This window comes from Sinohyriopsis cumingii, chromosome 12 (genome assembly GCF_028554795.1).
Source record: "Sinohyriopsis cumingii isolate HCF-2022 chromosome 12, ASM2855479v2, whole genome shotgun sequence".
Classification (NCBI taxonomy): domain Eukaryota; kingdom Metazoa; phylum Mollusca; class Bivalvia; order Unionida; family Unionidae; genus Sinohyriopsis; species Sinohyriopsis cumingii.
Window position 1 is genome coordinate 27,471,922 of NC_142972.1, and position 20,039 is coordinate 27,491,960.

Below are 20,039 nucleotides of genomic sequence, written 5' to 3' on the forward strand. Positions count from 1 at the left end.
TCATTACCAACGATGGGATTTTAATGTTCTTGCTTCAGATAGACATCTGTGTGATAAATACCACATTTTACTGATTTGATTACACTTTTTTTTTTAATTAGCGGCTGCACATGAAACCTCCTCACCAAATATATGCCACTGTTTATACAGTTTTGTGGGGGGGCAAAGAAATGATTATGGAAGTACATGTCTGCAGAAGTTGAGAGTACATCACCTCTCTCACAAAAGAATTTGATGATTTGGTTCACTGTATTTAATTTGACATTTAGTTAGTAATGTTGATATTATATAAAATTTGATTTGGAAGCTTGGATGAAGCAAGCACCTTGAATGTACCCATGACACAACTCTCTTGACACATGTACCGAGTTCAGTTGAAACATCTTGGTATGGTACCCCTACAAAACTCTCTTGCCACGTGCACTAAGTTCAATTGAAATACTTTGAATGTACCCTTGACACAACTCTCTTGACACGTGTACCAAGTTCAGTTGAAACACCATGAATGGTACTCTGACAACTCTCTTGACATATGCACCATGTTCGATTGAAATACCTTGACTGGTACCCTGACACAACTCTCTTGACACATGCACCAGACAGATGGACATACTGATAGCTACAGTATATCTCCATATTTTACATACCAGGGAGATACAAATCTACTAAGTATGTAAATGATATCTGCTTATAGATTGATGGGTCACCATTTTAAAAATGCTATGAATGTTGGGTTTATAAGAGAGGTTGCCTAAAATAAGGTGACCTCTTATTTGGGGTGGCCTTTCTAACAAGTGATCTCTTATGAGGGAACCAATATATTTGCGCCTCATAATTTTTTTTTTTTAGTAAACTGACAATGTAGTGCCCTTAGGAAGACATGTAAATCAACACTTATTTAAGTTGGCCTTGGTTTCAATGAATACCAGTGGAAGTAATCCTATATCTGCAATGGACCCCAATTTGTGAAAAACAGTCTTTCCGGTAAAAACAATCATGGAAATGACATGTAATTAGACTCTAATGTTTCCAAAATATGATATCAAACTAAACTCAATGAAAACATCTGCCCCCTGCCAAGGTAAATTATCATCAATTTTCATCCAATACTAGAACCAGTTTCTATTTATCCCATCATTTTGTTGCCTGAAAAGTTCCTACCACTCTTTGAACAATTTATTTGCAGAGTTTCAATTTCCTACAGTACTGAACAATCAATCTAACAACATTGATTTTTCTTCAATATGTTGATGTGTATGCCTTTTCTGGATCGGTGAAATGCATTTTAATTATTCATGATGTTAACTGAGATATGGAGCCAATTTTAACGTGATAAGCTCATCAGGTGCTGTCATGTATAAATGAAATTTCATCTGCACTCTCTATTTATGGTAAGTATGTAGAATATGATGCCATATTAACTAATTTTTTAAAATTAAACAATAACTTTTACAGGATTTTAACTTTTGGACTGATCAATTATGCTTCCTGTACTGAATGAACCTTTTGGTTAGAAGCAAGATTGTTCCAGGCCTTGAATGCACCAACAATACATTATATTATATACAATGTACTTACTGAGTGGACAAACAAGGACAAAGCTTATGGGCAAAAGACATTCTATAATAAATTAATCACTTTGTTCTAAAATTCTTAGTTTTTTCAGTCTACTTTAATCAATAGAACCAACACAAGATAGTGTGTCACTGAATGAATTGGAAGTGTGTGGTAATTATTGTATGCAAAATGTATTTCTGATTAACTTTTGCTTTCATAGATGCAATATAAAATTCATAAAATATAAATTCTTAACCCCATGGTTCCATCCAAAGGACTGAGCTACCTCAGTATGTTGAGATTTTATATGTGAAAGAAACTCTGGGTGACTGTATTAGACATAATGATTGCACTCAAAATCTTGCATTGTTTTTATGCTTTTTTTCCTGAATCTTGAGTATGAAGAATTCAGGACAATTATGAATATTATACTGACAATATTTTGGGTTTGGTGTTTGGTGTCAGGTCATGTTGTTGTAATGAATCTCAGTGTGGAATATTTGGTATTTGGTTTCAGTTAATCTAACTGATATCACAGTGTGGAATCTCTGGTTCTTGTTGTATCTGTTGTTTTAAATTTCACACAGTGTGGAATATTTGGTGTTTGGTGTGTCAGGTGTTGTTGTTTTGTCATGAATCTAACAAAGAAGATACTTTCTTTTCTACATTAATATGAGACATTTTTTTATCCTGTTGTATAAAAATTGCTAGATATTTAAAGATATTTAACAAGTGATAAAGCTATACATTTTCTTTGATCAAAATACATTGTTTTTGTACCATAAAATTATAATATACATGTATTTCTGGTCCTTGTTCTGTTTATTAAATGCCAGTGCTCCAAGTTCTGACTAAAGTGGTCACAACTGAGACAAAAAATTAAGAACAGTGAGTAAAAATGGTCAGACTGCTCAGCTGCTTCAGTGATTACAGCATCTGCCATGGATGTGGAAGGTCGCGGATTCAAACCCCAGCCGAGTCATACCAAAGACTTTTCAAAAATGATACTAGCAGCTGCCTCACTTGGCACTCAGCATTATGAGGTTGGTGTTAGAACTGGTCAGCCAGCTGTCATGATAATGGGACTGGGTTGGACATGATGCTAAATGTCGGCAACTTAAAGCCCCATTGCTAAACATCACTATGAACTGCAACACTGCATAAATCCTAATGTTATCATTAAAATTGTTAAAAGCTATGTTAAAAATATAAATCACACACAATCACATAAAAATGGTCAAATGTTTGCCCTCTGGTGACCTTCACAATCATAATGTGGCCACTAGAAAATGACGATAACTTATTTTAATTTTAAGTATATACCATGTGTTACACAATAAATATTTCACAGTTTACAATTTACACCATAATCCCATTTTAATTGTGAGACTACAAATTCTGAAATTAAGTTGCCACTTTTACATGTTATTAGACTGGATAAAAGCATAAAGTAATCAGTATCAAATATAGGACCTTTGCATCAGGTGTAGTTCATTGTACAGATAGTGAAAATGTAGATAAGAAGACATACATATCTGACCTATGCAATCATGAACAGATGATGGTAAAGGCAAAGAAAACTGACAAATATATAACCTGTACAATCAGGTATATATTTAATGGTACAAATAGTGAAAATTTAGACATGGAAACAAATATGGAACTAAATCTGGCAGTAAAATTAGCATCAGTTCAACTACTCTCAATTGTTTTATATATATATATATATATATAATGTGAGCTTAACTTTTGTCCATGATTGTAGATTGTACTTTGAGAAAAAGGTGATTTGTGTACATGTTTATCTAGCTACCTTTTGTAAATGATTGCAAGTTGCAAAAGAGATGCTGACATAGTTTTTTAAAAGTTTTATTTCAGAATACTCTAGAAACAAAGTTGTTTACTCTTTGATTTAATTTTAATAATATAAATGACTAGAGAATTCCAGAACATTCTGTTGTGACAAAAGGTAAGTGTGGATGTAGTTAAAATGGGATTTGCTAAACAATTATTCATTCCTGTTTCATAACAAGTGATAACACTATAAATTTTCTTTGGGATTCAATGATCAGAATTTAAAGTTGTGTTTAGATTTAATTTGAGAGAAATTATTTATTTAAATTATTCACTGGAATTACAAAGTGCTCAACAACTTTTGGACAAAAATACTGCTTTCGGATTATTGAGGACTCTTTCAAAAATATTCTGGATTACATCATTGTGGTACAACAGGACATACAAGATTGTTGTAATTCATTCTGAACATTCTATACTTTAGGAGCTGTGACTGAATATTTAGGATTATTTGGGGTTTAATTCACAATACTGTGTCTTTTGAATTTCACTTTGTATCCAAGGGAAATAAAATATTTGTTGAATTTTAGTCAAACTGTTGGTTTTCACTTTCTTTCTGCTACATAATTTAAGACCATAGAGTCATAACACAATACAGATCATAGAAGGTAATGCAGATTAAGGCCAGGTCCCACTGTAAGGAGTGATTCTGATGAAATAGTCATCTACAGTCTGTCATTTCACCTAAAAACACCCAAAAAGTTAAGCTAAACCTACTTTCCTTGACTTCATGCCATTTTTCACACCTGCTTCTATTTCAATGCAATGTATTAATTTTGAAAGTCCAATGTTAACTTTTGTTTTAACTTTGACTCAAAAAGGAAGGTGGAAAATTAGAAAACGAACTTTTGGTGCTAATTTGACTATCATAAAATCCAGAAATTACACTGCAATAGATGTAATTTTCTTTACTCAAAAATGATTCTTGAAACATTTAGTTACAAACATGAAAATATACAAAACAAATGTTTCAAGTGACTGTTATGAACATTATAAATTCTGGACAATATAACACTCACTTGTCCCATTTTCACCAACTTCACTCTATTCTTGCTGGAGAAAAGAGCAATTTTGCCCAAAATATTAGAGTCAAGCATGGACCCTGAAGGCCCTTTATCAGTTAATTTCAGGCCATATGAAGACAGAGGTTTCAGAGAACTCCAAATAGTGACTTTTAATGGATGGCCTGAGGCTGAAGCAGATGATGATTGTTTACAGTTCCATCAGACAGATCTTGGTATGCTAATAAAATTAACATTAAGCTTTTTCATAATTGCCCTTTAAAATTCATTGACTAACATTCAATTCATATCATCTTCAATCAGTAATTCTACAAAACATGGAATTTTGCTCCCAATGTATAAAGCAACAAACTTTTAAGGGCTTGGTGGCCTAAATTTAAAAACGGATACTTATATTTTCAAGTGACTACTAATGTTTGATATTAGTTTTAAACACAGTATACCAGTCTTGCTTCTGAGTCAAGAAAGATTATCATAGTCCTATTTAAATACTTTGACCTTTGTAAATATAAGATTTCTATATTCCTCCTTGAACCCCTTGTCCATGGTAAGTGGACAGACAGACAAACAAACAGACATAATACACTCCAAAGGTGGGTGTATGCAAACTGTTTTGCTGTTTCATATTATGCTGACCTGACCTCCCGCCTCATCCCCTGGCCCCACCAGGGTCCAATGAGTACCTTTTTAAACATGCACAACATGCACCCGATTGCAGACAGCACAGAATCATATCACCGATGATAAGGTGTGATTGCAGGCAGCATAGAATCATATCACCGATGGTAAGGTGTGATTGCAGGCAGCACAGAATCATATCACCAATGATAAGGTGTGATTGCAGATCAGAGTATGCTGTTTGAAATTATAAATCTACAGACCCTGAAAAGTTAGCACACTAAGCAACAGCAGATCGTGATCTATGTTGTTCACTGTCAATCATGCATTATACATGGGTCACTAAGTAACTGTATGTTAGTGATCTATGTTGTTCACTGTCAGTCATGAATTATACATGGGTCACTGAGTAACTGTCTGTTAGTAATCTATGTTGTTCACTGTCAGTCATGCATTATACATGGGTCACTAAGTAACTGTCTGTTAGTAATCTATGTTCACTGTCAGTCATGCATTATACATGGGTCACTGAGTAACTGTCTGCTAGTGATCTATGTTGTTCACTGTCAGTCATGAATTATACATGGGTCACTGAGTAACTGTCTGTTAGTAATCTATGTTGTTCACTGTCAGTCATGCATTATACATGGGTCACTGAGTAACTGTCTGCTAGTGATCTATGTTGTTCACTGTCAGTCATGCATTATACATGGGTCACTGAGTAACTGTCTGCTAGTGATCTATGTTGTTCACTGTCAGTCATGCATTATACATGGGTCACTGAGTAACTGTCTACTAGTGATCTATGTTGCTCAGTCATGCATTATACATGGGTCACTAAGTAACTGTCTGTTAGTGATATATGTTGTTCAGTCATGCATTATACATGGGTCACTATGTTGTTGTTGTTGTTGTTCTTGGGTTTAACGCCATTTTTCAGCACAAGAAAGGCTATACATGGCGGCCAGTATAACTGGAAGAACCCTGGAAAACCCAGGGAAGAAACACCGACCCATGAGAAGCTACTGGCAGGCTTTCCCACGTACCCATGCAAGCCAAGCCTTGGACTCAAACTCACGCAGACAGAGGTGAGATGGCAGTGATCCGGAACGGTGAGCGCTTTAGACCACTCGGCCAATCGGGGCCCCGGGTCACTAAGTAACTGTTAGTGACCTATGCTGTTCAGTCATGCATTATACATGGGTCACTGAGTAACTGTCTGTTAGTAATCTATGTTGTTCACTGTCAGTTATGCATTATACATGGGTCACTAAGTAACTGTCTGTTAGTAATCTATGTTGTTCACTGTCAGTTATGCATTATACATGGGTCACTAAGTAACTGTCTGTTAGTAATCTAAGTTGTTCACTGTCATGCATTACATATGGGTCACTAAGTAACTGTCGTGAAACAACATGCATGTGCAGAAACAGGAACACCCACTTCGGAATCAAAACACAAAATGTCTCAAACTTGAACTGCTTTATGCAGTGATTTAATGTATTGAGGATTCTGTATAGCTAAATAAAAATTGCATCATCAAAATCAATATGTTATGTAAAATTCCCATTCCTGTTTGGAAACAGTGAATAATGCACAGATATGTATATCAATATGCATAATTTCCAACACATTAATGTACTATCATATAAGCCAATAATTTTCTGTACTTTTACAGCAGGAATGAACTGATGCATGACAGGAAAATGTCAAATAGTTCCATGCTAATATATTCACAGAACATGGATACCCCAATGCAGGGTCTGATATAGGAAATGTCAAATAGTTCCATGCTAACATATTCACAGAACATGGATACCACAATGCAGGGTCTGATATAGGAAAAATGTCAAATAGCTCCTTGCTAATATATTCACAGAACATGGATACCCCAATGCAGGATCTGATATAGGAAATGTAAAATAGTTTCATACTAATATATTCACTGCAGTGCCTGAAACTGACCTAAATACAAGACTTAACCAACATGTGAAGGATGGATGCATGGATAAGGGAAACACTATATGCCCTGCCATTCTCACAGTGGGGTATACAAATTCGTACATAACAAATTACTTAGCAAAAATTTGCAAGATCAGCAGCAAAGAAGAGTTGAGGATAAATGAGGATATTTAGATAACAAGATCAAAGATGATATTCTGATTGAACAAAGAAAATTTGTATGGCAAGTCAAGCCATAAAGACATAACTCCATAAGTTTCCGAAACACTTAATGGTATGGCACGAATGATGGTAAATGGGTTTATTATATATTTCGAAGTGAGAGATTGAAATATTTCAGTGGGAGACAAATTATATCGCCACAGAGGCAATACCTTTTTTATCATCACAGTGGCAATATCACTTTGGACTTTTTTCATCTGCTTTTATGTGTTTTATTCAGCCCTTTATTTCCATATTTAGTTTTATTTCATTTGTCTTCTTCTACTTTTGCTTCTTCTCTTTATCCCTCCCTTCCTCTCTCTCTCTCCACATAAAGGATGTACAGATCTTAAAATGCGTTAACTGTACACTCTCTGGTCTACATTTATGCAATCGGTGAGGAGCAGACCTGCCACCTTGAGTGGAATGAAAATTAGGACCAGTGTTTGCGAACATATATTTACAAAATCTTTACAAAGGAATTGACACTGTCTTGTCTCATATTATTTACTTAATATGAAAAACATATGCTATGATCATACCATGACAATTTATCATTTTTCCATTTTCATCTTTTATGCTGATATTTAGTCCTAATTCAATTAACACTAAATAACAGCATAAAAGATGAAAATGGAAAAATGACAGATTTTCATTATACATGGGTCATTACATGTAGTGTATTCCTCATGGAATTTCAGAATCATTGTTGCTCTCTTTGAAGGAGGCACAGCCACTGTGACTCAAAAGGATTTTTGGGGCATTTTTACAAATCAGGATTTTGTGAAGAAAAAAAAACTGAAAAACCAGAATTTTCAGAATTTTAAACATAAATTCTGATGATCCCAAATAATTTGGGACAAGTGGTGGCAGGTCTGGCGGTGCCATCAAGAAATGAAAAAAAAAAATTCAAACAACAAACAGTAGGCTTTGTGTAAACTTTCTTTTAAAATTAGCTGTCTACATGAATCATGAACCTGTTAGTGACTGAACTTACATGACATGCTGATATGTGTCACCCATTTGATACAGTACTGATTACCCATAAAATCTACAACAAACAGTACACCACTTTTTCAAAGAAATCTGGCGATTAAATACAGTAATAAAATTTTTTAAGTAGAATATTAAATTGCATCACAATTGTGTCTGAAAATTATGGATAAATCAGGCTCTGAATAGTGTTGACTGCAAACTGAAATTAAGTGACAATCAAATATTGGATATAGCATCTGCTACAGAGCTAGATTGCAAACAAATTTGTATTTAATGTAGAAATGAACAAAATGAAGAAATTCCTTTTATGTTAACTCAAAATGATTAAAATCTTTCATTTAAAGATGTTATGCTCCCATGCAAGTGAGATATAACTGCTGTTATGTTTATAGTTACACCTCCTGAACGGTATCAATCTGTGCACGAAACATGTTAACAAAAGAAATATTTTCATACAAATGCAGCTATTATTTTTGATAAAATACACAATTTGAAGGATATGTATATCCAAATGTTTATATCTACAAGCTAACTTTTTAAAATGTCACTGTGGCAAAGTCATTGTAAAATGTTGGAATTTTATAGTAATGCATATGTTAACCAAACTGGCTCAGAATGGAGAAAATCAAAGCAAACTTTGACAGCTTCTGCATTAAAAAAATATATAATTAAATCAAAATCCATACTTTTTAGTAGATATACAGAGATATTTCACTTGTAAATGGAAACAATCCGTATTGTCACTTGTGGCTCTGCTGCTAATGACTAAATAATGTTTCCACTTCTCTCATGAAATATTTCCCTATATCTACTAAAATAAATGTACATTTCCTCTACATGTTACTACTAGTATATTTCGTATTGTGGAATGCAATGATACAACACAGCAAACATAAAGAATACATTTATAATTTCTTTCTTTTGTACAATAGGTCTGATGCTCTCTCTTCCATTTCATAAGAGGTGATAGCTGAAGCAGGAACAACTGTGACTTGGTGGATAGTATGTGGGACTCATGAATGAATGTGTGCGAGTTCAAATTCTACCATCAGATCAGCCCAGGTCAGCTACAATGGGCAGGACACTATTCAAATTGTCTTGGCACTCAATAACACTCTGGTGTTCCAGTGCCATACAACACAATACCAAACCAATACTTTTCTTATGGTTATGGTGTGAATGAAAAGTATTTTTATGCTTCTCAAACCTTAACATTAAAATAATGGCACTGTATAACTGTGGATAAATTCAACTCACCTCAGCCGATGTCGTCAGTGGACAGGCACTGGCCAGGTATTGCACTAGTTCTGCATGCTGTCCCACCTTAAAGTGACGACCCCTGCCCTGACTGTACAACCATTCTGACTTCAAACTGGAAGATGAAAAAATATAGAACTGTCTTGTTACAAATAATTATATCAGATTCACTATTCTGTATTTAAACCACAAAAGGGTTATTTCATATCAAATCAATTATCACATTTGGTTATTTTATCTATGATCTCTACCGCTGGGGTCTACAATTACATAAAGCAGAATGCCATTCATTTCAATCCCAAGTTTTTCAATGTTATATGTATCTCAACACAACAAAGGTGCTATCTAATACCTGCAACCATACAGGTCTAATAACTGCAACCACATAGGTCTGATACCTGCTGCCAGATACTTATAATACCTGTAACCCTGAAGGTCTAAGACCAGCAGTCAGATTGGTCTAATACCTGTAGTCAAGTAGATCTGATAACAGCAGCCAGGTAGGTCTAATACCCATAGCCAGGTAGGTCTAATACCAGCAACCAGGTAGGTCTAATACCCACAGCCAGGTAGGTCTAATACCCATAGCCAGGTAGGTCTTACCCATAGCCAGGTAGGTCTAATACCCATAGCCAGGTAGGTCTAATACCAGCAACCAGGTAGGTCTAATACCCACAGCCAGGTAAGTCTGAGAGAATCTAAAGTTGTTCTTCCTGTTGTGAATCATGTGGCTAACTTTCCTTATTTTCAAAGATCAGGTTTATTACTGTATCCATTATCTGCAACACCCTAAGTGTGTGGTAGTGATGTTATCATAAGTCCAAAGTTGTATCGCAATATTGAAGACCTTTTACGATATTGTTTTAATAATACCATAAATATATATACTATTTCAAATCAATAAAATCTGCATTGAGACTTTCTCTACAAAGCACACTGAAGACACGTACATGGCCAAGAGCCAGGCCAAGGTAATAGGTCATATTTTTATCACTTACAACTGTAGACTATGGCTATATATATATATATACATATATATATATATATATATATATATATATATATATATATATATATATATATATATATATATATATTTATGGCAAACATGTATCCATTAAAATCTGCTATAGTACAAGCAAGATTAGATTATACAGGCATTTTTTTTGTCCATTGTTATCAACAATGAAATTCAAGTTTAGAGACAAATCGTACAACCCTTCATATTTAGTATTTACCAATACAATGACCATTTCAATGGATTCCATGACCAAAAAAAATAGCCAGTTCATAAAGGAATTTCCAGTTGATGGTGTTGTCCCAGTAGCTGGTGGGACTAGGAGCATCCCTTACAATCCAACATAGGCGCAGTCAAAATGAATTAGTTATCTCACTGACTATAAGAGACACTGTCTAGTCCTATCAAGCCATGCTTTTCCAAGTTATTAATTTTCCAATAAACTATATAGCTCAGGGGTATCAAACTCAAACCACCCTGAGGGTCGCATGAGGGCACTTTTGATGGCCCAAGGACCACACCACCTTTGTTACTTCTCATGACACCTTGTAATGCCAATCATTTTGCAGGCAATAGGAAACGGCTTGGTGGGCTGCATGTTTGAGAACCCTGGTATAACTGATGTTATTTAGATATGTTGTGTTTATCACTGAAAAATTATGGCAGAAAAATACCAATATTAGATAATTTGACACCCACTATAACAATGAATGGACCGCTGATAATGGTAAACATTTATTTGGTAATAGTGATCTGCATTAAATCAAAAATGGATTTACATAGTCAAGGTTGTGTGTCTCAAAGTTTTGCAATATCTATACCCTTCCCCAATGTCATTGTTATGCTAACAAAATGACATACTGCAATGATAATATATGGTAATGTCACTGGTGTCTGTGGCTGACAGGTCTAAAACATCAACTGCATACAACCAAGGCAAAGTTATCAATCCTGACTAAGCCAATGTTTTTTTAATACCAAACCCCAACTTATTTCAATGTGGTTTCTATCACATGTGCTGCACATGAAGGTATTGGACAAAATAGCTCCTTCCCAATAACTGATTGTATTTATTACATTTATACCCTGCAGGCTTGGGGACTATGAATAGGCCTGATGCACCCACCTGATGTCGTAACAGGCAACTAATGTAGGTAGAAATACAGTGGTTCAGTGGTTCAAGTGCCAGACTTCTGACTGAAAGGGTTCAAATTCAAATCCTACAATCAAATTAGCATGGGTCAGCTACCATGGTGTTCTTGGGTAAATACTTCATTCAAATTGCCTCAGCACTAAGTAAACTTCTTGTGTTATTGTACTGTAAAACACCAAACATCACCTCTGTGCCATTTTTCATAGGCTACAAAAGCTCTCCAAAACACAAACAACCTGAAAAAATCATTTATCCTGGTTCAAATTGGATATTTTCTGGCATAGGAAATGATTATATAACTTATCAAGATGGAAGATGAAGAACATAAATTCTGAAATGAAATAGGAAAGCCATACAATATGTCTAATCTGAATTAGTGATAGGAAAGCCATACAAAATGTCTAATCAGAATTAGTGACAGGAAAGCCATACAAAATGTCTAATCAGAATTAGTGACAAGGAAGCATAACAAGATGTCTAATCAGAAATATGTCTAGTCCAAATTAGTAATAGGAAATCCATACAAGATGTCTAATCAGAATTAGTTACAAGAAAGCATAACAAGATGTCCAATCAGAAATACGTCTAGTCCAAATTAGTAATAGGAAATCCATACAAGATGTCTAATCAGAATTAGTTACAAGAAAGCATAACAAGATGTCCAATCAGAAATACGTCTAGTCCAAATTAGTAATAGGAAATCCATACAAGATGTCTAATCAGAATTAGTGACAGGAAAGCCATACAAAATGTCTAATCAGAATTAGTGACAGGAAAGACATATAAAATGTCATGTCAGAATTAGTGACAGCAATTCAAGTGATTAAAAAAAAGATCTGTATCAGTTTGATGTCTATTTATTCTACAGAAATTTTACTTGCAACCTATGTATAGGATCAATCATGGATATTAAGGAATGAATAGAGTAAAGGAATGGACTTCAAATCTACTACACCTACCTTGACCATGCATAAAATTTAAGGCCCTCTGACAATAAAAGAGACCTCTGTCTGCATGGGTTTGAGTCTCAGATTTGGCCAATGTGGGTTATGTGAGAAAGCTTGCCAGTAGCTTCTCATGGGTCAGTGGTTCTTTCCAGGGTTTTCCCTGGTTCTTCCTCTACCATTTATACTGTCTGCCACATATAGCCTATCTTGTGCTGAAAAATGGCATTAAACCCTACAACAACAACAACAATAAAAGAGACTTACATGCAACATATGGTCAGATAGATGAAGCCATACAAACTTTCCAATCTGGACTTGTCCACACAATGTAATATCAAAACATTTGAGTATAAAATACAATTTTTGTGAGATGAAACAATTCCAAACAGTGACTCTGTGCATCAAAAATGGTTTTCATTTGTTAAGAAGTTTGGAAGGTGATGTTTCAATGGATTGACATGAAGAATTAAAAGTCCGTGTTACATTCTTCATGAAAAAAACAGAGATACTTACCGCTCCTTTTCACTGACTAGGTAACCATCCAGTATTTCCAGACCAACGCACCAGTTTACAACAAAAGGACGATAGTCAAATCCACTGCATCATCATTAAGAAAAGCAATATATATCACTCAAATCAGCTGATAATTATGACATACAGAAAACATCGATGTGGAAGCGAGCTACAAAAATTACTAATGATTAATTAGACTAATTATCAGTAAGGATTAAACAGAAGTTGTTTGGCAGGGGATTAATTTTATAAAAAAAACTACAAGTCATACAATGTAAATGCACATCATATATAGAAAAGGCCATGAAAATCTTAATTTCCCTACAAGGGAATAATGCTAAAACAAGTTCATCCAATAACCCTTCCTTCCTCATGTTTAACTCTGGAATATTACAAACTGGATTAGCTGACATCTCAAATACACAAAGGTTAAAAAAAAATGAAAAGAATTTAAAAAAGTACAAAACAAGATTCATTGTAAAACATGTATGCCTCTACCCCACAGAAAATTTCTGATTGCAAGAAATGGAAAAAATCATAATAACAAAAAAACTGTTGTACTGACAAGAAATTGTGCTCAGGTCATGTACATAAGCATAGAAATATACATACCAAATTAAATTTGCTGACAGAGTATTTTTAATTTCTATGTTGTGATGATATAGGTTTTCTTTTAATGTGATGATAAAAAGTTCTGTTGTAAAGGCCTAAAACGGTAATGAATTTATAGAAATTCAAATATATATGGATGCCAACTAAAACTACATTTGTCTACCTCAAATGGCTTCTGCATGATCTTACTAACAAGGTATTTGTCAAAAATCCCAAAAGTTTGAGAATATGTTTTTAAAAAAATAGAAAAACTGTACTAATGACATAAAAACTGAACCAGCTAATCTATAAATATCCCAACTGAAATTCATTTGTAAGCAATGATTGGTTTTCACTCAATCTTGCTAACAAAGCTTCTTAGGACAATTAATTTTGGCTTGGTTTTGTATTTTGCACCAGAGCATTGCAAGCAGTTTATAGAGTGCTAAGGCCATTGGAGTAATGTGCCATATCCAAGGACATGTCATGTTACTCAATCCAATGGTAGAGTCTAAATGCTGTCATGGTAACCAGAGACACCACAGTTCCTCCTTAGACAGATTGATGAGCATATTAACTGGAATACAGATGCAATGCACATCAAGATGCTCCAGCAACAAGCAGTGAAGAAGTGAGGGCATTAAAAAAGTAAACGAAGAACTCAGATTTGAATTGGGAAAAAATAAAGACTACAATGAGAAGAGTATCTCAATACACCACTATGAGCAGAGTAAGTCAATTTAACACATATGCAACAAACAACACCAATATATATGTGGGGTTTTTAATTTTAGAGCAATATAAAAATAATATAAGTAATTCATCAGAATCTTCATATATTAAAAACACAATCCTCCAAAAGGCTTTTCACAGACTGATTTCTGTGACAATCTGACTGCTTAATGACACAATAAATCAGTATTTTATGCAGAAAAATTACATTATAAATAACTGCAATTGTAAACAAAACATGATAACAATATTTTCTTTTCTGGCTGCAAGATAAGATCTGGCAAAATAAATAATTTGATTTTAATTTAATTTAAACTCCTGTTAACTGTTAAGACTGAATTACCATCAAACTTTGTTTTAAAACAAAAACTTTGGAAATGATGCAAAAGTTAACTTCTTGGTTTATGCACTGAATGTGCCATTAAACTACCCTGCATCTCCACTATTAGTTTCAATTTTCATTCCAAATATTTTATCTTAGAAAATATATGATAATAAACACTGGGGATATTGAACTTCTGCAGTGCATTATTTTATGAATATACTGGAATTTCTACTTGATGTTATAATACATCACATTCACTTATAACTTTACTAAACTAAAAATCACTATAGCATATGGACACATCTGTAATTTCATAAGAAAGGATACGGCATGGAAGGTGTTGTCATCAGAAAGGGGTTGTTCATCACAGAGAGCTGCTGCAGTTGGACAAAGCATGATAAATATGACACCTGTAACAGACAAGACAACTCATCTTCACATAGGAAACGAAAAGAAATAAAACAATTAAGTGCATGTTTTGAAGCATGAAATCAACAGTATCCCTGATGACTGATGTGTAACTGAAATTTTTTATCAACAGTATCCCTGATGTGTACCTAAATGTCTTAATCAACAATATCCCTGATGACTGATGTGTAGCTCAATGTGTTAATCAACAGTATTACTGCTGACTGATGTATAACTAAATGAGTAAATCAACAGTATCCCAATGACTGATGTGTAGCTAAATGTGTTAACCAACAGTATCCCTGATGACTGATTTGTAACTAAATGTGTTAAACAGTATCCCTGATGATTGATGTGTAACTAAATGTGTTAACAGTAGCCCAGATGATTTATGTGTAACTAAATGTGGTCATCAACAGTAGCCCTGACGACTGATGTGTAACTAAATGTAGTCATCAACAGTATCCCACATAACTCACATGTAACTAGTGTTATGTATATTTGATTTAATTTATATTTGATTTAATTTAATTGTTTATTAGTTTTATTTTTTTTATTCCATTACATGCTATTGTAATGTAATATTATTTACTGGATTTGATATTTCCTGAAATTCAGTTCAGTTCTTTGAAAACCTAATATTAGATCTTTGTATCAAATGCTGACCTAGTTCCTGACCTTGATTCAAAATCAGTAAACAACTTCTCTTATTTTTTATTAATTCATTCTAAGTGTGAGTGAAATTGAGGCTTTACTGGGAGTAAGTGACTTTAAACATGTAGAAATTCTGGTTTTACCTGAGGGTTGACCCTTACCCGGGCATCTGTTCTGCGCAGTAGCCAGATTTAATAGTGATGTTTTGAGAAATAATTTTAGTTGGGCTTTTAAACACTTAGACGTCCAGGTGTTAATTCTGTTGTGACCAGTTGGAGTTAAATTTAAATTTTTCTTCAAATTATTTGGATTCTAAGAGATTAATTCTTTTTCCTGGGAATATTTAAGTGCTCATAACAGAATTCTTGGAAAAAGACATTTATTGAAATGTTATTCGGAATTCAAAACTGGAATATTATTATCTGTGGTTCAACAAAGAACTGTAAACACATCATTACTACACTGACTTTAGCATACGTCATTGATTCCATTTTGGATTTCGTCGGGACTCTTAGATTTATTAGAACATTTTATTATTAAGACTTCTTTTTTTTAATTCTTGGATTATTCTTCCATTATTTTTTAATTTGATTCTTAAAACCATAAGTTCTTTTTCTCATTTTTTACCTTTGTTTTTCTAGGGAAATAAATTATTTGTTAAATTGTACAAAGCTTGTTGTCTTCACTTTTTTCTTGTTACTGTTTATGAGAGCCTAAACACATAACACTAGATGTGGTCATCAACAGTAGCCCAGATGATTTATGTTTAACTGAGTTATTCAGCAGCAGCTCAAATGATTTAACATCGGCTTAGATTTATGTGTAAATAATTTTGTTAATCAACAGTAGTCAGCTGATTTTTGTGTAACTAAATGAATTAATTAAAAGTAGCCCAGATGATTTAATATGTAACTAATTCAATTAATTAACAATAGCCAAGATGATTTATGTGTGCAACTGAGTTAACTCATTAACCCCTGGAGGTTTTTGTCATTTTCACTTGAAATGCAAGTAGGAAACCCATTTTGGGGACTATTTCTGAATACATCCTAATACATGAGTTTGACATTTTTGCTGAGGACCCTGCTTACAACATTTAGAAGTGAGACCTATCAACCCATCTCCAGTTTTACCAGTGCTGTTGAGCCCTCAAATCTTGCAAGGCCAACGTAGGGATTAGCCCTTCAAGTCTCTACATCAAGCTGGGTGGCTCTCAAAATGGCTTGTGCTGTGCTATAACAAAACATTTGATGCCTCCAAGGCAGCTTCCCTACAGAGGTGGAGAAGCTTGGCAAAGAGAGCCAAGGACATCAAGGGCCAAGTGTCTTAATAATGGCCTCCAACAATCTCTACAAAGTGGCTAGAGATAATGATTACTCGTCCAAAAGAAAGAATGATGCTGTCAAGAAGTTCGGCATAGGAGGCTACAGTAACCATCATACAAGTTTCACGTTCCAAAACTGTAGGGACTTAATGGACAGTTGGGCTTAAGGACCATGCCAATATTGCTGAGTCCAGGCATGAGGTGGCTAAAGGGAATAAGCAGGTGAATGGACCATAAAGCTGGAGGTGGAAATCAGAGGCCAAAGACCAGAAAAGGGGACAGACCACCCCTTCTGTTGTCTAGCAACCTCTTAACATAGTGACAAGTTCTTTGTTAACTCCCTAACAACATCATTGAGTGCAAACGCAAAAGTAGGCTAGTGGTATATTGTGCCCTGGACAGGACTCACATGTCCAAAGACCCGAGGACTTTGAATATAGATCTAATGGAAGGAGGTTAAAACTTCCTCCTCCTCTACCTGACCCATACAGTGGAAGGAACATTGGGACCCCAAGATGTGAAAAGAGCCCAAAACAACAGGGTCTTCTGTGAACTCATTTGCCTCTATCAAAATTAGAGTTAACTGCTCTGTCTCTGCTTTTGGGATGAGAAATAAGAAAAAAGGGGAGTGATAATCCACTCTCAACACAAACAGAGCTAAACAGTGGCTGCCCTATCCTGAGAAGCAGAAAGACATGGCAAACTCTCCTCCAGGTAGTGGAAATTACCAACCTCCATCTGGGCTAAACAGAAATATAGAGAAAGGGGGAATGATGACTCCTCTTGCCCCTCCCTAGATAAGTGATTAAAGCCCATTCCCCACAGGGATTAAATGGTACACTGAGAAGGGTACCTGCTGCCAGGTGCCTGGCACCCAATGATTGGAGACAGATACCTGGCAACCAGTACTTGATTATCTAGTGACTGGTGCCCAAAAACTCACCCAGTACCAAGTTACCATAACCCAGTGCCTAGTGACCGGTTCAAAACTGGTCAGGCGATGATGACCTGACACAGAAGTTTCTATGCAGGGACCTCAAATCCAGTAAATAATATCCCCTTGATCTGTAAAAAGCAAGAAGAAGCCCACAAGTTCCTTTTGGTGGGAAGGTGGGACATAGTTCCAGGTTTTGGTGACTTAAATATATCCAAAAGTGCCATGGATCCCTACATCACAGGAGTTCATCAGACCAAAGGCAACAAAAATGACATCCATCCATGCATGCATACAAATTGCATACCATCCTTTGGGCTGCATGTCTCATGCAGCCTTTTATGAATGCATTTCCCCAGATATTTTGGCCTACTGAAATGCTGAAGTAAAAAACAAAAAATAAACAATAAACCTCATGAGAAAGTGGCTGGGTAATACCTACCCAAATACCACAAGCTAAAAAAGACCTCATCTGAAACAATCATCAATGGATCTGTCCTTGCAAAGAGTGGGGGATATGTGTCAAGACACAGGCACTGATATATGATATAAAGAATTTTAAATATGACATTGGATAAAATGTTAAACAGACCTAAAAAGCTACAGTTTATTCAGGGAAGATTAGTCAGGTGGTATGTAGAGGCATATTCATGAAAGTTTTGTGCACCATCAGTATTTTCTATATGTAAAACTATTTTCACCTAAGTTTAAAGGAAGGTGCTTGTGTTAAAAACTGCTTCTTTTGCCCCTTTCTAAAACAAACTTTAGTCTTCCTAACAAGCAACATCTTGACAAATGATTGGGCAAGTGTTATGAAGTAAAAATTACCTCATTAATGTCACTTATCTCATTCTCCGCCAGTGACAGAATGACTATAGAACTGGGTAGAAACTGGGGTGCCTGTTTCAGAGTCGTCAGAATGTTGCCATGTAGCAGCAAGGTCTGTAACAAAAACACATGCAAGACTGATTGTCTATTTTTCTATTCAGTAAAACCTATCTTGAAAGACCACTTCCGAGAGACTACCTGTCTTGAAAGACTATATTCTCAATGCAATGATTTATTGATTATATAGTGTTATGACATGTGATGAGACACCACCTTTTCTAGAGACTGATTTTTTGGGCAGAAAGGGTGGTCTTTCATTTAAGGTTCTACTGTATTTACAATGTATGACAAGCATCTAAGTACAAACAACACAGACCAAGATCTGCAGTCACTGTTCATTTTTAAATTATAAGTAGAACATCAGAGCATTATGAATTATACAATGGCAGATTGGGATCTACAGTATTTGTACATTATGTGGCTAGATATATTTCAACAATCTGCAAAATATATACAAGTACCAAAACGAGACTAAATTCTTGGTAACTATTCAGGTCACCATATGACCCTGAATGACTTTTGGAATAATATATTGAAACAAAGGACAATTGATGGCCTGTGATTGTCAAGAATATTCTGCAAAGAGACTGGATTTTCTATGATAGATAATGCACCTTGTTATTGATCTCGTCTAGTGACTGAGTGGAAATGACAACAAAAATATGTTGTTTTTTTTTAAATTTGCGACAGGTCTGCATTAGAGGCCCACACACATCGATACCTATTCATTTGAGACATAGATTAGCCCAGCTTGTGTCAGGTCCACACTAGATACCCATACACATTCATACCTATTCGTCTGAGGCATAATTTCATCTCAGAAGGGTGTATCACAAAGTACTAAAGTGTTCAGGTAGGTGTAATATGATTTTACAAAAGGTATATCACCAAGTACTGAAGTATACAAGCAGGTGTGATATGATTTTGCAAAATGTATATCACCATAAACCGAAGTGTTCAAGTACATGTAATATGATTTTGCAAAAGGTATATCACCAAGTACTGAAGAGTTCAGGTAGGTGTGATATGATTTGCAAAAGGTACATCACCAAGTAATGAAGTGTTCAAGTAGACTTAATATACAA

At 34.9% G+C, this 20,039-nt stretch overlaps 1 protein-coding gene across 6 annotated transcripts in view; it reads right to left on the minus strand.

Annotated features, from left to right (window-relative positions):
- Window positions 1-20,039, minus strand: part of LOC149786145 (uncharacterized) — a 203,726-nt gene that overhangs the window by 153,028 nt on the left and 30,659 nt on the right. For all 6 annotated transcript variants that reach the window (XM_089976481.1, XM_089976483.1, XM_089976480.1 and 3 more), the window contains exons 6-9: window positions 18,895-19,008; window positions 15,074-15,156; window positions 13,099-13,182; window positions 9,468-9,582 (exon numbers count right to left, since the gene is read on the minus strand). In XM_089976481.1, coding sequence (XP_089832607.1) covers window positions 9,468-9,582; window positions 13,099-13,182; window positions 15,074-15,156; window positions 18,895-19,008 — 396 coding nt within the window. The remainder of the gene's footprint in view (window positions 1-9,467; window positions 9,583-13,098; window positions 13,183-15,073; window positions 15,157-18,894; window positions 19,009-20,039) is intronic.